The following is a 16,925-nucleotide window of genomic DNA, read 5'->3' on the forward strand; positions in this document are numbered from 1 at the left end:
GAGGACAAACCTCAAATCCCAGTTCCACATTTAACAAGACAGTGACAATGACATTTGTACATTAAACAAAACTGTTACATACAGAAGTGCAGACAATACAGACCCAGCAAGCCCCCACCCCTCCCACCTTCCGACCACTCTAAGGCAGCCCGCCCCTACCCACCTTCCAGTTTGTGGGTGGGTATTGATTCTGTTGTGGTGTTTGTGATTGGGCAGTGATTTGGGATCTCGCTGCTTGCTTGTTGAGGTGAGACTGAGTTGTTCCGAGTTGCTGAATGGATACAGAATCTGGTCCTCATCAAATGGCAGAGCATCAGGCTGGCACAGTATTGGGACCAGCTGGTCCCTTTATTTGTAGCTCAACTTTAACAAAAACTCTCCAGAAACTAAATTCGAAATTGCCAGAGGAACTCAGCAGGGCTGACAACGTCTATGGAGAGAAAGCAGAGTTATCATTTCAGGCCCAGTGACCACTCCTCAGAACTGATCATAGTGAGCAAAGTCTGGGGGGATAAAGGTCTTAAAGTTCAGTCAGGATGGAGCCCAGAGAGAGAGAGAGAGAGAGAGAGAGAGAGAGGAGAGAATGACAGTTAGACAAACAGAGGGATGGAGGGATAGTGAGTCAAGGAGAACAAAAAGCTGCTAATGGGTCACTGAGGAAGTGACAGTGGGTTGGCTGTGATGACAGGCCCTGGGGCTGGGCTTTAGGGTAAGGACATGGAGGTGGTGTTCTGGCTGTGAAATGATTGAACCTGATATTGAGTCCAGGAGGCTGCAGGCTGGAAAATGAGGCGTTGTCCTTCCAGCTTGTGCTGAGCTTCCCTGGAGCACTGCCGCGAGCCTGAGACAGAGCTGCTGGCCAGGGAACAGGGTGGGGGGGTTGAAGTGGCAGGCTCAGTGTCTTTTTTGCCAGCACAACATAGACATTCTGCAAAGCAGCCATCCAGTCTGCACATTACTGCAGCTGGAAAACGTGTTTGTGACCTTGGATACTGAGGAAAGAGAAAGCAAACAGACAGGGGTTACACCTTTTCTATGTCTATATCCATCTTACCAGCTCATTGCAGATCCCATGTAAGTTTCCCTTTTCCATTAGCTGCCATGAGGGACCTTGTCTAAGGTCTTGCTAAAGTCCATGTAGACACTCCTCCTGTTGATGTTGGTACCAATGTGTATCACAACCTCTTACTGCTCATCCTCCCCCTTCAGAATATCCTGTGGCAGCTCAGAGCCGTCCTTCGTCCTGTCACCAGGGAGACAACACACCATCCTGGAGTCTCTTTTGGATCCACAGAAACACCTCGCTGTATCCCACAGTCCCCTATTGCTTCTGATCAGCTGCACTTTGACCCTCCCTGTGGTACCACTGACCTGTCTGCTGCTACTGCAGGCTATGTTAAAACATGGAAGGTAACAGAGTTATACAAAGAGAAAAGTAAACAGAGTTCCAGGTAAATATAGAAGTGGAGGAGAAACACAAAAGGAAAAATTCAGAGAAAGAAGTTTAACATTTACCACAAGGGAGTACACGAGTCACCGAGTGAGTGAGAGAGAGTTTGTGTGTGCGAGAGAGAGAGAGAAAAACAGACAGAGACACAGAGAGAGAGACACACACACACAGACAGAGACACACACACATAGAGGAGACAGAGAGAGAGAGAGAGAGAGAGAGAGAGAGAATGCCAGAGTTGATAAAATCATCAGTGTGTGTAATTTCTTTTACAGAATGTTGGAGGTTTCTGACCCGGAATTCCGAGCTCAGTTGATGACGCTGGTGTCTACTGGTGTCATGGATATTCTGCTGCAAAACAGCAGCTCAAACTGAATCCCAGGGCAAGTGAAATATCTGCAACAAACTGATGGTCACAAACAGGGACCCAGACGTCATCAGGAGATTGGATTCTGGAAATGTGATGTTTCTGTTACTCCTACAAATAAAATGAACTTTGTACACCTTATCTCCTAGATAATAGTAAGCTAACCGATCAGCCAATCAGAAACTCCACACTGTCTCACTAATACCAACTGGAATGAGTAAACAGCCTCTGTCCAAAGTACCTGAGTGAGTCAAGGATTGCTTGAATCCCTGCCAAGGTCCCCTGTGCACCCGAGAGTCCATGGAGGGAAGATGAAGTGAAATCTCCCACAAGTAGTAACCACATCATCACTGGCCCCAGGAATTTAATTTGAATATTTCTCAACTTCTGTTGAGAATTTCATTTTTCAGGTTGTAAGTTTGCTCGCTGAGCTGGCAGGTTTGTTCTCAGACGTTTCGTCACTGTGCTAGAGAACATCATCAGTGAGCCCCCAGTGAAACACTGGTGTTCTGTCCTGCTTTCTATTTGTGTTTCTTGGTCAGTTATGGTGGGTGCTAACAGTTTCGGTTCTTTCTCTGAGAGGTTGGTAAATGGGGTCCAAATCGATGTGTGTGTGTGAGTTTGTCCAGTTTTTCTTGTAGGGCTAGTCTTTTCTTTGTCTTGGTCCAATGGAGAGCTGCAGACCAGCGTCTACAGGAAAGCGACATACACAGACCAAATTCTCAACTACAGGAACATTCATCCCCACACCCACAAACAGAGCTCACACACAGCAATAACACAGATAATCCAGATGCTTGGAAAAAGAACCTGTTGGACCAACTACTCACAGACATGGGAAACGCTGTCCTGGTATGAGGGATGTTCTTCAACCACAGGAACAGAGACAAAAAGGACTTTCTACCAGCACTGTAATCAACTCTGAAAACAATGGACTTGTGAAAGAAACCCAGCACGTGATCAGACAGACTGTTGCACCAGCACTAAGCAGAAAGAAAGAAGGGAACACCCCCAACATGCAGGAAAGGAAAGCCCTGGAAGGACTTAGAAAAGACAGAAATATCGTAATCCTACTGGGGGAGGCAAAGGGCACATGACCGTCATCCTGAACAGAACACAATACATTGCAAAAGCAAACACACTATTCGCAGATACCGACACCTACCAACAGGTGGCGGTGGACCTGACTGAACAGCGAGAAAACCATTTGACAGCATGACTGAGGAAACTCCACAAAACAGGTGTCATTAACAAGACAGACCTCCAAAGAATTAAACCTGAAGGATCCAACACACCCTGTTTCTACGGATTACCAAAGGTACATAAACTTGGGGCCTCCCTCAGATCCACAGTCTCACCTCTCAGCATTCCGACATACAGACTAGCCAAGGAATTTCAACGCAACCAGAAACACTGAGTAGAAGACTCAAGCCACTCCACCCACTCCACCTAGAGATGCCTTAACATCAACAACACCAAGATAGAGGATGATGAGGTCATGGTTTCCTTCGGTGTGACAGCCCTGATCACATCAATAAACATCAGCCTGGCCAAAGAAACACTGGTCTCATTGTTCAATGAAACAAGGACTCAAACACCTGACAGCACCAACTCCATCAGCAAGTCAGCATCCTCAAACAAGTCGACCTGTGCCTCACAACCCACTTCACCCTCAATGACAAGATCAACAAACAAATCAGTGGGATGCCTATGAAATCACCAATATCAGGATTCTTAGCAGAAGCAATTATGCTGAGGTTAGAACAGACAGCCCTTCCCACAATCCAGCCCAGACTGTGGCTCCACTACATGGAGGACACCTTTGGCATCATGAAATGCAACAAATTTGAAGAAACCCACAAACACATAAACAGCATCCGCACCGGGATAAAGGTCACCGAAGAGGAAGAGGACAACAACAGACTCCCCTTCCCAGACGTCACAGTAGAATGGAAAGCCAATGGAGAGCTGCAGACCAGCGTTTACAGCAAAGCCACACACACTGACCAGATATTCAACTACAGGAGTCATCATCCCAACACCCACAAACTGAGCTGCATCAGGACATTATTTAAACGAGCCACAACACACTGCAGCACCCAGGAACTATGAGAAGCTGACGAAAAACACTTGTACAATGTTTTCAGAAACAACGAGTACCCGATAAGCGCAGACCGCCGATTCCTACACAACAATCCTAAACAAGAAGACACAACATGCCCAGAGACTCTAGCCACCCTGCCATACATTAAAGACATCTCAGAGATGACAACCAGACACTCCAGCCCTTAGGCATTATAGTAGTCCATAAAGCTACCACCACACTGAAACACCTCCTGATGAATGTAAAGGACCACATACCAACAACCAGCAGAATGAACATCATATACAAAATACCCTGCAAGGACTGCACAAATATTACATTGGACAGATGGGCAGGAAACTAGCCACCAGGACACATGAGCACCAACTAGCCACCAAAAGACATGACCAAATATCACTAGTATCCATACACACAGGTGAAGAGGGACATCAGTTCGACTGGGACAATACATCTATCCTGGGACAGGCTAAACAAAGACACACACACAGGAATTCCTAGAGGCATGGCATTCAAATCGGAACTCCATTAACAAACATATCAATTTGGGCCCCATTTACCAACCTCTCAGAAAAAGAACCAGAAGTGATGTCACCCACCACAACAGACCAAGACACATAAAGAGTAAGTGGGACAGAACACAAGAGCTTCACTGGAGGCTCACTGATGATGTCACCAAGCACAGTGATGAGACATCTGAGAACAAACCTTCCAGCTCAGTGAGCAAACGTACAATTTCATATTTATTTATTGTGCTACTCTCACTGGGATACAGATCCTGAAGGTGCTGACTCTCACTGGGATACAGATCCTGAAGGTGCTGACTCTCACTGGGATACAGATCCTGAAGGGGCTGACTCTCACTGGGATACAGTTCCTGAAGGGGCTGACTCTCACTGGGATACAGATCCTGAAGGGGCTGACTCTCACTGGGATACAGATCCTGAAGGGGCTGACTCTCACTGGGATACAGATCCTGAAGGGGCTGACTCTCACTGGGATAGTTCCTGATGGTGCTGACTCTCACTGGGAGACGCTGCATCCAAAATCATCAGAGACCACGATATATTGTATATAGCATCATATTTATCAACATGCTGATTATCATCCACTATCATTGTATAACAGGACAATGCTGGACAGTTCACTTTGGGTAAATTGTTACCAGCTGAAACTGAACTGGAGTGGGATTGGGAGTGGGGGGAGTGACCGCAAGGACCTGAGGCCCGACAGGAAGGTAAATTGTAAAAGATTTAAAACCTTGCCTTGTGTATATGCAGTGCACACGCTGAGCAGGACGGACACAGGAATGCTGGGTAAGTGAGGCTTTCTATTTGGGCGGATGCTTTATCCAAAACACTCCTTGGGTAGTGTCTCCCACCCGGCCGCCTCCTCCTCCTCTAACCAAAAAGAACCGGTTCTGTGCGCTGGATTGGTAAGGTGACTAGGTTCTTTATGTTTTTTAGTTTATCAGTGGTCTTGTTGGATATTTAGAACAGTGGGATTAGAGGTTAAGGCAGGTGAATGTTCTTCCTGCAGAATGTGGGAGGAAAGGGTCACCTCTAGTGTCCCTGCTGACTTCACTGGTGGGAAGTGCACCCAACTCCAGTTCCTTGGAAACTGCATTAGGGAACTGGAGCTGGAACTTTGGATCATTGGATTTAAGGCAGAAATTCAGGCAGCTAGGGTGGAAGCTTAGTGCTAGGACAAACAGAGTTGTCATCTCTGGTTTGTTGCTCATGCCACATGCTAGTAAAGTGAGGAATAGGGAGAGAGAGGAGTTGAACATATGGCAGTAGGGGTGGTGCAGGAGGGAGGGGTTTGGATAATTGGGGCTGATTCTGGGATAGGTGGGACCTCTACAAGCAGGATGGTCTACACCTGAACCACAGGGGTACCAATATCCTGGGCGGGGCAGGGGGGATTTGCTAATGCTCATCGGGAGGGTTTAAACTAATTCACCAGGGGGATAGGAACCTGAATTGTGGTTCAAATAGTGGGAGGTTGAGAGGAGTGAGGTCATAACTAAGGTTTCAATATCACAAGGCGGCTCCGGCAGACAAGAAGTTGGTTTGAAGTGTGTCGACTTCAACGCCAGGAGCATCTGGAATAAGGTGGGTGACCTTGCAGCATGGTTCAGTACTTGGGATTTCGATGTTGTGGCCACTTTAGAGACGTGGATAGAGCAGGGACAGGAATGGTTGTTGCAAGTTCCAGGTTCTAGATGTTTCAGTAAGAACAGGGATAGTCATAAAATAGGGGGAGGTGTGGCATTGTTAATCAAGGACAGTATTACAGTGGAAGAAAGGACATTTGAGGACTCATCTGCTGAGGTAGTATGGGCTGAGGTTAGAAACAAGAAAGGAGAGGTTACACTGTTGGGTTTCTGTAGGCCTCTGAACAGTTCCAGAGATGTAGAGGATCGGATAGCAAAGATGATTCTCTATAGGAGTGAGAGTGACAGCGTACTTGTCATGGGGGACTTTTAACTTTCCAAATATTGACTGGGTGAACTGTAGTTCAAATATTTTAAATTGGTCCAATGTGTGCAGGATGGTTTCCTGAAACAGTATGTAGACAGGCCAACAAGGGGTGAGGCCTCACTGGATTTGGTACTGGGTCATGAACCTGGCCAGGTGTTAGATTTGGAGGTAGGTGAGCACTTTGGTAATAGTGACCAAAATTTGGTTATGTTTACTTTAGTGATGGAAAGGGATATGTATATACCACAGGGCAAGAGCTATTGCTGGAGGAAAGGTACTTGTGATTAGGCAAGATTTAGGATGTATAGGATAGGGAATGAAACTCCAGGGGATGGGCACAATTGAAATGTGGAGTTTATTCAAGGAACAGCAACTGTGGATCCTTGATAAGTATGTGCTGGTCAGGCAGGGAGGAAGTTGTCAAGCACAGGAGCTATGCATTACTAAGGAAGTTGAATCTCTTGTCAAGAGGAAGAAGAAGGCGTATGTTAGGGTGAGATGTGATGGCTCAGTTAGGGCACTTGAGAGTTACACATTAGCCAGGAGAGACCTAAAGAGCGCGTGAAGAAGAGCCAGGAGGGGACATGAGAAGTTGTTGGCAGATAGATGAAGGAAAACCCTGAACCTTTCTATAGGTACATCTGGAATAAAAGAATGACTAAGATTAGGACCAGTCAAGCACTGTAGTGGCAAGTTGTGCATGGAGTCAGAGGAGATAAGAGAAGCGCTAAATGAATTTTTTTTATTAGTATTCGCACTGGAAAAAGGAGAATACTGAGATACAGGCTACTAGACTAGATGGGATTGAGGTTCACAAGGAGGAGGTGTTAGTAATTCTGCAAAGTGTGAAAATAGATAAGTCCCCTGGGCCGGATGGGATTTAGCCTGGGATTCTCTGGGAAGCCAGGGAGGAGATTGTTGAGCCTTTGTCTTTGATCTTTATGTCATCAATGTCTACAGGAATAATGCCAGAGCAAATGTTGTTCATTTGTTAAAGGAGGGGAGTGGAGACAGCCCTGGTAATTATGGACCAGTGAGCCTTACTTCAAATGTGGGTAAAGTGTTGGAAAGGATTATAAGAGATAGGATTTATAATCATCTCAAGAGGAATATGTTGATTAGAGAAAGTCAACACAGTTTTGTGAACGGTAGGTCGTGCCTCACAAACCTTATTTAATTTGGTCACCTTCTCAAAGAATAGGTGGATGAGGGTAAAGTGGTTGATGGGGTGTATATGGAGTTCAGTAAGGGGTTTGATAAGGTTCCCCAAGGTAGGCTAGTGCTCAAAATACGGAGGTATGGGATTGAGGGTGATTTAGCAATTTTGATCAGAAATTGGCTAGCTGAAAGATGACAGAGGGTAGTGGTTGATGGGAAATGTTTATCCTGGAGTTCAGTTTACTATTGGGTACCACAAGGATCTGTTTTGGGTCCATTGTTGTTTGTCATTTTTATATATGACCTGAGTGAGGGCATAGAAGGTTGGTTAGTAAATTTGCAGATGACACTAAGGTCGGTAGAGTTGGGGAAAGTGACGAAACATGTAGGTTACAGAGGGACATAGATAAGATGCAGAGCTAGGCTGAGAGGTGGCAAATGGAGTTTAATGTGGAAAAGTGTGAGGTGATTCACTTTGACAGTATTAACAGGAATGCAGAGTACTGGGATAATGATAAGATTCTTCATAGCGTAGATGGGCAGAGAGATCTCACTGTCCAGGTTGATAGCGTTGTTAAGAAGACATATGGTGCGTTAGCTTTTATTGGTAGAGGGATTGAATTTCAGAGCCACAAGGTCATGTTGCAGCTGTACAAAACTCTGGTGCAGCCGCACTTGGGAGTATTGTGTATAGTTCTAGTCACTGCATTATAAGAAGTACGTGGAAGCGTTGGAAAGGGGTCCTAGGAGATTTCCGATGATGTTGCCTGGTATGGAGGGAAGGTCTTACGAGGAAAGGCTGAGGGACTAGAGGCTGTTATTGTTTAAAAGAAGAAGGTTGAGAGGTGACTTGAGACATATAAGATAATCAAAGGGTTAGTTACGGTGGACAGTGGGAGCCTTTTTCCTTGGATGGAGATGGCTAGCACAAGGGGACATAGCTTTAAATTGACGGTTGATAGATATAGGACAGATGTCAGAAGTAGATTCTTTACTCAGAGAGTAGTAGGGGGCGTAGAACTCACTGCCTTCAACAGTAGTAGACTCGCCAACGTTACAGGCATTTAAATGGTCATTGGATAGATATAGATGAGAATGGAATAGTGTGGGTTAGATGGGTTTCAGATTGGTTTCACAGGTTGTAGCAACATCAAGTACCGAAAGGCCTGTTTTGTGCTGTAACCTTCTAGGAATGTTCATGCCCTTTATCGCATTGGAGTAACTTACCATGACTCCTCTATCAGCACCTTCCAAATCCATAACCACTTCTCCCTGAGATGACCAGGGCAGCAGATACATGGGAGCATCACTACCTGCAAGTTCCCCTCCAAACCACTCACCATCCTGAACTTGGAAATATATCACTATTCCTTCACTGTCACTGGGTCAAAATCCTGGAAATCCCTCCCAAAGCAAATCTACAGCAGGTGGACTGCAGTGATTCAAGAAAGCAGCTCACCCCCACCTTCCCAAGGGACAACGGGGGGTGGGCAATAAATGCTGGATCAGCCAGCAACTCCCATGTTGTGAAGAAAAATTTCCACTTGCGTTATTAGTCCTTTGTGTAGAGCAGACTTATGTTCTTTATTCACAGAAAGTGGGTGTTGCTGGCTGGGAGGGCATTGCTTACCCATCATTAATGCTCAGAAATTAATTAAGAGACAGCCATATTCCTATGGGTCTGGAGTCATATATAGACTAGACCCCCAGACCAAATAATAACCGCAGTTTCCTTCCCGAAAGGATATTAGTGAAGATGTTTTCTGACAAAAATCTAAGCACTCCCTAACAATATCCCCCTCTCAGTGAGGATGGAACACTGGAGTCAGAAAGTGCTGTTTACTTCAGAACATTATTCTCCACCCACATAAAGATCTCTCCTTCCCAAGAGATTCTTTCAGCATTCTGTGAAATCTCAGTTGATCTTAATTCCATCTAAGCTCCCCAATTAATTTCTGGACAGAATTTCCACATCCCTGTTGGTGAGGAAGGTTTTCCCAGCATCACCCAGGAGTTCCGTGGCTCAACTACAAGAGAAATGCTGATGTTCTGGAATTACCAACCGGATGAAATAATTCCTCTTTGCTCATTCATTAAATCCCTTAATCCTCTTAATGACTTTAATTAAGACTCTTCTTAATCTGCAGTTCTGAAAATATAAAATAACTCTGTACAAGCTTACCTGACAAAACAATGCCTGTTCCCAAATGTACAGATTGTGAACTGAATTTCTGTCAAGTTATTTTCCACTTGAACTGCTGCCCAAACACAGCCATGTTTTCTCACGTCTGTTTATTTAAAGCTCTTACATCCCAGTGGTAAAATTCTTATCTCTGAAGGCCCGTGGGGGTCACCCACTCCAGAGGTGTGTCATGTTCAAACTTAAAAGCTATCGACAACTTCCTTCTCTGAGCCCAGTCTCCTCCAAGTGAAGCAGCACACCGCCCCCCCAACAGCAGCCCACATGGACAGGGCTGAGATAAACACAGACACCCTGCCTCTGGCACCAGCTGTTTTATATTGACTGAAGCAACTTGCAGTTTCCTTGAAATAAATAGGCTAATGGAATGTTGGTCTTTAATTTTGTTTTGCATCTCTCATCTTGTTTTTCTGTGATTCCTGTTAATTCCTCCACAATTCCAGCTTCACAAAGCATTCCAATTGATTTTAATTCTAGGGTCTGAAGTCAATGAGCTCTCACTAACCTACACTGAATGCTGATAACATGAAGAGACTGTTCAACTGTCCCATTGTAAACATGTGCTCCTGTTCCTACTGTATTGTCTAACCGAGCATTGCCAGCAAACCCGACTATACCCTCATCCAAGTTATTGAGAAATACTGCAAGAAGCTCAAGGTCTGAGTGCAGACACCACTAATCCCATCCTGACAGTCGAAATAGGTCATCATTATTCCTACGGTCTCCTTCCTCATTAGTTAGCTTCCACCTCATTACACACCCAGTGTGGTGATGTGGAACTTGATATCACATTGATACTTTCATTTTCACACCAACAACTTCCTTAATAAATGCAACTGTTTTAAGCCACGACCTAAAACCTACCCCTTTGCAAACCCATCTGGCTCTCTCTGAGGTAATACTTTCTCAAATACAGAACAGATTCCAATCATCTCCAGAAAACTGACAGACTTAGGCATGTATAATTCCTTAATTTATCTTTTCTACACTTCTTCAGTACTATTGTCAATTTTCCAGTTCAATCTTTGAACCTTTGGGTGATTTGGAAGATCATGATGAACAAAAATATGAAGTTACAGCAAATGCACAGTGGGCACAATGCTAAGGAGTCCTGAGACTATATCGTGGCAGTGGTTCAAGGTCATTACCACAGTCTCCATGGCAATAAACATTCCCCCAGCCTGTCACATCCATGATGGAAAAAAATTAAAAACAAACTGAATAATAACTCATGGATTAACTAAGGGAAGCCAGATCTGTTCAGATGAAAGTGGTTATATGATGTACATGGACTTCGAGGAGAAATTTGAACACAGCAATAGTCCCCACTATCTTCCTCATTCCTGGGACAGCCCCATCAAATCCTTCATCGAGGTATTTTAATCAACCTTCTCTGGAGCAGGTTGAACTTAAACCCAGGCCTCCTAGCTCAAAGGTAGGGGCATTACCACAGCATCACAAAGGACTCCATAAAGGGGCTACAGGGATCAAGGAATATAGGGAGAAAGTGGGAACAAGGTACTGAATTGGATATCAGCCACGATGTTGACATTTTCATTATTTTATTTATTTTCCTATCATTCTTGGTTTGGAGCTATGAACTGAGATTTGAGAGCTAAAGGTGACCTTTGGACTATGAGTAGCAGCTTGTTTTAGACAAGAGAATTAAAACAAAACTGATGTTTAGGAGGCCAGTCGTGGAAGTTAAATTGCAGGTAGATTCTGTTCAAAGAATGTTTTAGACATTTCCGTTCCCAAAGTGCTTTATGCTTAGGTAGATAGCAAATGTTTAAATATCAACTAGGACCTCGAGGGAGGAATACCAATCTAACAAGGAGGAACCAACATTGGAAATGGTTTTGAACTGCATTTAAGGCAAATGGATGATAGCTTCAAAAGCTGGAGGATGGAAATTTGATTGTTCCCCAGTTGTTCTCCCATTATCTATTCTCTGAACTTTCAATAATTTGAATCTTAGTTTTAAATATTATGTGATATTCCTTGGAGCCTACTGGAAGTTATTTGCAATGACCAGTGTCTGCAGAATGAATGCCAAAGGCCTATGATGTTAGAGATGGTGGAGTGCGCTTAAGTGAACTTGCCAGTTACATCTCATTCATATTTGTTCTTGTGATTTATTCGTTAATGGTGCGCCTGTGTGTCGGGCTAGAACCAAAGAAGGTTAAATCATAATTAGATTACCTTGTTTCTTAACTTTGCTAAAGTTACTGTATGAGTAATAAAATGCTAAATCTTTTGCTTAAGCCAGAAACCTGGCATTGGATTTTGGTTATTCATAAAGTCTGGTTAAGAACCATTGGGGTTAATTTTGAAGGTCATTGAATGTTTCAATATTGTATATACAGGGATAGGACTGTTACCTGTGTCAGAACAATATTCATACAGAATGGCTGAGGCAACCTGAACGGTTCCTGCTCTCTATGTAAAATAATCTTTAAAACAGATTTCGAGATAACTCTGGTCACCAGTCCAGGAGTGTGGGGAGGGAGGAAGTAGAGAGGGGAAGAGAGAGTGAGGAAAGGAAGGCAGGGATTGAGGGAGAAAGGACAGGGTTGGGAGGAGATGGGGGGGTCAGGACCAACAACAGCATCAAATGCAAGACGAGCAGAGTGGAACGGTTTATTTGTTTATTCTGAAATGCAAGGTTATAACGCAGCTGTCAGCCCAGTTTTGGGAAGCTGGTGCATGATTCATCTAGTTCAATGTTTTAAATCCCTGAAAGTTCTTGTATATAGTCAGCAGAACATGCAAAATGGAGAGAGACAGGTACTCAGGGCCACCGGCCAAACGGCAGGAAAACTGTACTGCATTGATGAATCAGGATTCTGTCCCATTTAAATAACTGTTCATACACAGATTCATCAATGCAAAACCCCAAATATACACCAACCCCATGGCTCCAGTGTACAGTCAAACTTCACTAACAGGTACACCAGGCCACACTAACATCAGTTAGGATGGTTTAACAGAGGGAAAAACAAACATTCAGAGTCAGGGCTGCTAAAGGACGGAAACACTCTGGGAGAAAATGGCAATAAACAGCCCACGCTCCATGACCCATGTACAGTATTTAACTCAGGTACACTGGGAGTACAGAAACAGGGTTAGATAGAATAAAACCTCTCGACAAATGTCCTGATCAAACACTCCTAGAACATGCACTGTACGGGGTTAGAGAGAGAGTAAAGCTCCCTTTACACAATCCCATCAAACATTCCTGGAACAGGGACAGCATGGGTTTATGTAGAGCAAAGCTCCCTCTACACTGTCCCCCATCAAACACTCCCAGGGACAGGGACAGGGACAGCACGGGGTTAGATACAGAGTAAAGCTCCCTCTACACTGTCCCCCATCAAACACTCCCAGGGACAGGGACAGGGACAGCACGGGGTTAGATACAGAGTAAAGCTCCCTCTACACTGTCTCCCATCAAACACTCTTGTAACAGGAACAGCACGGGATGTATAGCTACAATCTGCATTGACTGTTCATAGGAAGGACAAAAATGACTGGCCAGCACACAGCTGCCCCTTCGTTACCAAGCCTGAAATGTTGCTCCTGCCTTATTACGTTCTTGCATGCTGCTTTTGTTACAAAGCAAGGAATTGTGAAAACAAAACTCAACCAAAGTCCAGGTTGTTACAAGCAGCAGTTGTTACAATCCCAATGAGGAAAGCTGGTCATATCCCTGGCTCAGACCACAGTCTATTCAGACATACACATTAAAGGGATGGTTCCACAGTTCCCTCAAAGGAATTAACAGAGTTCGTGTTTACTTCCGTTCACAGGTTAACTACATCTGCAGCATATGCCACCTCCCAGCCCAATTGTAAACAGTTTTAATCCCACAATCAAGCTGGTTTATTATAATTACAATCCAGCTGTGGTAGGGTTACAGCAAACACATGCCCCCATTATTTGTGCGCCTACCCTTGGCTTCTGTTTTTAGGAATTTCTGGTGTTTGCACTTTTATTCATTGCACCAAAACATGTAGGTTTTATTTTTATTTTGAATCATGCTTCACCCAATCATCACATGAGCAAACCCACAGACAGGCAGCTCACTTTCCTGCCAACAAGGTGTTTAGGATGAACCTGCACCCAGACTGGAGAGGGAGTGAGGTGACAGGTTCGTTCGGTTAGTCGGTCGGTCAAATTCAGGTAAATTTGGAAAAGTGGCCAGTAACAGTAACTAGGTCTTCTTTAAAACAAAATATAACTCAGCAACAACTCTGATCAGATTCACAGTACTCTCAGGTTAACACTAGCCCTTTCGGAGAAGGGTGCAAATGACGGACATAATCATAGGAGACTCTCATTTTATTATAGATATACTTTTTCCAGCTCATCCCCTTAAACTCTGAGCTTGAAATCTGTATGGGTTAGTATCTGAAAATAGAGACCACCCAGAGTAAGTAAAAGCAGACGCCACAGAAACAGAGATGTGTACAGAATGCAGCCAGGAGGAAGCAGCTTCTCTGTTATGAGACAGAGTTACCTTAAAGGATGGAACTGTTCAATCCTTTAAGGAGATTAACAAATGGAACTCGACTGATCCAAACTCGGCACAGTCAGAAGTTTCTAACATTGAATATTCAGAGTGTAAAGGAGGTATTAGTGAGAGATTAAAACAAGAGAGTGCACAAAGACCCCCAGAATGGAGTTGGTCAAGGATTAAAAATACATGCAAAAAGATACATGCAAAACTGCAATTAGTTCCCAGCTCATTCAATTCCACTGAATACCTGACAGTCTGCTGATCAATGCCCAGGTCCCTGGTACCCAATGGAACCCACCGTGAAGCTTTGCTTTCTCACTGTTAGTGCATAAGGTGCTTTCCTAAATGTTGACTTGGATCATCTGCTGATCTACAACATCTCTCTTGATCCCAGTTCTGGTGAACAGCAGGAAGGTCCCAGGGGAGAATAAAGATCTGGTCCACTGGGATCAGGATGTCAGGAGGAAGGTAACATTGCTGCCAGGACTCAAACAAAACTGGATAACTTGGAATGTTTAATAAGGGGTAGAACTTTCCTTCAACCTCCATCAATCCATTCAGTGAATAACATTCAGTCTGAACAAATCAAAGGATGTGACTCTGTTCTATATTGGGACCCAATTGTTTTTGGTGGGGGGAGTTGGTTCGGTCTCACAGCTTAACACAGATCTCTCAAGACTAGGAAAGGAGGATACTCAGAGCACTCTGCCCCATTCAGATGCAATGAATCAATTGCAGCTCCTTCAGAAATCTTTGGGGTCTGATCCTGGGTGCAGTCAGTTTAAGGACATGGAGACAGAGAGATACTGGATGATGTGTGTCAGAGATCCATATTCACCCGTGGCTCACATTACCTTCACAATCCCTCCACTTCATGCTCCAACACTCAGTTATTGATTTGACAAAATTAAAGTGAGAACTGGATTCTCTGCAAAAGGATGGAGGGTGGAGTCTTGGTTTCGATGGCAGTGAAAGGGGCAAGGGGAAGAGAGAAATAAGGGGTATGAAAGAAGATGCTAGAAAGCTGGAGGAAGAAACATCAGCCCAGAGCTGGAGGAATATGTAGGGAGGAGGGCGGTTTTAGTGTGGAGACAGAGATTGTTGTATCGCTTAGAGAGACAAAGTTACCACTGTGTATTGTAGATGAGAGAAACCCACCCTGAAGTAGAAATTCAGTCATGTCAGTCAACAGCAACAGACTACACTCAGTGTCCTTGGTTACTGATCCATTCGTGAAGTGTCAGTGTAGTGACCTACCACAGCATGGTAGGATCAAGTGGGGCATGGAACAGTCCGCATACAGTCAGCATACATCATCAAACGTAATGAGAGCAGACGATTATAGTCTCAGTCTCTCCTGAAAAACACAACCTTTTGATATATCTCAAAATCTTAAAATGGAGGCAGTGGGGGATGAAAGCAATTGGAGAGATGTGGGTGTGAAATGGAGACGGTGAGCATGAGATGGCAAGGCTGGGAGAAATATACAGCATGTTCGAGATAGAGACAGCAAGCAAGTGGGAAAGATAGAGTGAAAGGCGAGGTAAAGGGTGAGTTGACCTGGGATGAGAGTGGACAGTTGTGTCTGAGTATAGTCCATGAGACAGGGTGGGTGTCAGTAATGTGGATCGGGGGTTAGTGCAGCTGTCCATTCAGGAGCTGATCATGGAGCAGCTGATTCCTGACTCCTGGCCACTGTTAGTTGTTGTCAGTTGAGAGCAAAACATTCCTAAAAAATTCAGTTATTTTCAATAAGCAGCTTGGAAGTCTTTCCATTAATATTTCTACATCCTCTTCTTAAATTCCTGATTTCCATAACTAGAGCCTTTTCCAATCTCCGTCACTCCAATAAGCCTTCGTACACAGAAGGATGCTGTGAAAACAGGGAAAGGATATATTAAAATCACAGCAGAGACACGATGCTGAAAACACCACAGCAAAATTAATCACAACAATCTCAGGACTTACTAACAAGTGGATACATTTAGAGATTAACCTCACATTAATCAGACAGAACTCAACAAGTCTATAGATTCAGGATTTATTTCAGACTCCCATAATGTAGAAGACCCTGAAAGAGCACAGGAAGAGACAACTCCCCTGGTGTTTGCCCAGAGCATTGCAAAAGTAGTGAGCCAATCCCTTCTTAGATGTTATGGCTGAATCCCACTTGCACATTTAGGCAAGGCCATTGCAAATCACAGCTGGGGTGCACATGGAGGTCAGACCAAGTAAGTGCACGAGGTCTCCCTCTCTCTCTCTCTCTCTCCCCCCTCAATGGCAAAACTATCACTGAATCCCCCACCAACATCCTGCGAGTTACCATTGACCAGAAATCTTACTGGATGAGCCATATAAATAGTGGTTGCAGTTCAGAAGCTAGGAATCCTGCAGCAGGTTAAGTCAAGTCTGTCCACAATACCAAGACACAAGTCAGAAGGGTGATGGAATACTCTCCACTTGCCTCCAACAACACTCAAGAAGCTTGACACCGTTCAGGACAAACTGTGTACCACCTGGAGATGCAATGCAGTAACTCACCAGGGTACCTTCCAAACTGATGACCAATACCATCTAGAAGGACAAAGGCAGCAGATACAATGGGAGCAGAGGTGGAGAGGGGATTGGATAGAGGGGTATAATCTTT

General features: G+C 44.4%; 1 protein-coding gene across 8 annotated transcripts in view; it reads right to left on the reverse strand.

Annotated features, from left to right (window-relative positions):
- Positions 1-376: 376 nt before the first annotated feature.
- LOC132821214 (1-acyl-sn-glycerol-3-phosphate acyltransferase gamma-like) overlaps positions 377-16,925 on the reverse strand; it is a 90,315-nt gene continuing 73,766 nt past the window's right edge. For 6 of the 8 annotated variants that reach the window (XM_060833881.1, XM_060833878.1, XM_060833877.1 and 3 more), the window contains one exon: positions 16,069-16,151. Coding sequence is in view for 2 of the 8 variants with exons in the window: in XM_060833883.1 (XP_060689866.1) it covers positions 16,063-16,151 (89 nt within the window). In the remaining 6 variants the exon portion in view is untranslated. Of the gene's footprint in view, positions 431-12,390; positions 16,152-16,925 lie in introns of those variants that run through there. The other 2 variants (XM_060833884.1, XM_060833883.1) reach the window with 2 other exon arrangements.

Source organism: Hemiscyllium ocellatum, chromosome 12 (genome assembly GCF_020745735.1).
Source record: "Hemiscyllium ocellatum isolate sHemOce1 chromosome 12, sHemOce1.pat.X.cur, whole genome shotgun sequence".
In the NCBI taxonomy this organism is placed as follows: Eukaryota; Metazoa; Chordata; class Chondrichthyes; order Orectolobiformes; family Hemiscylliidae; genus Hemiscyllium; species Hemiscyllium ocellatum.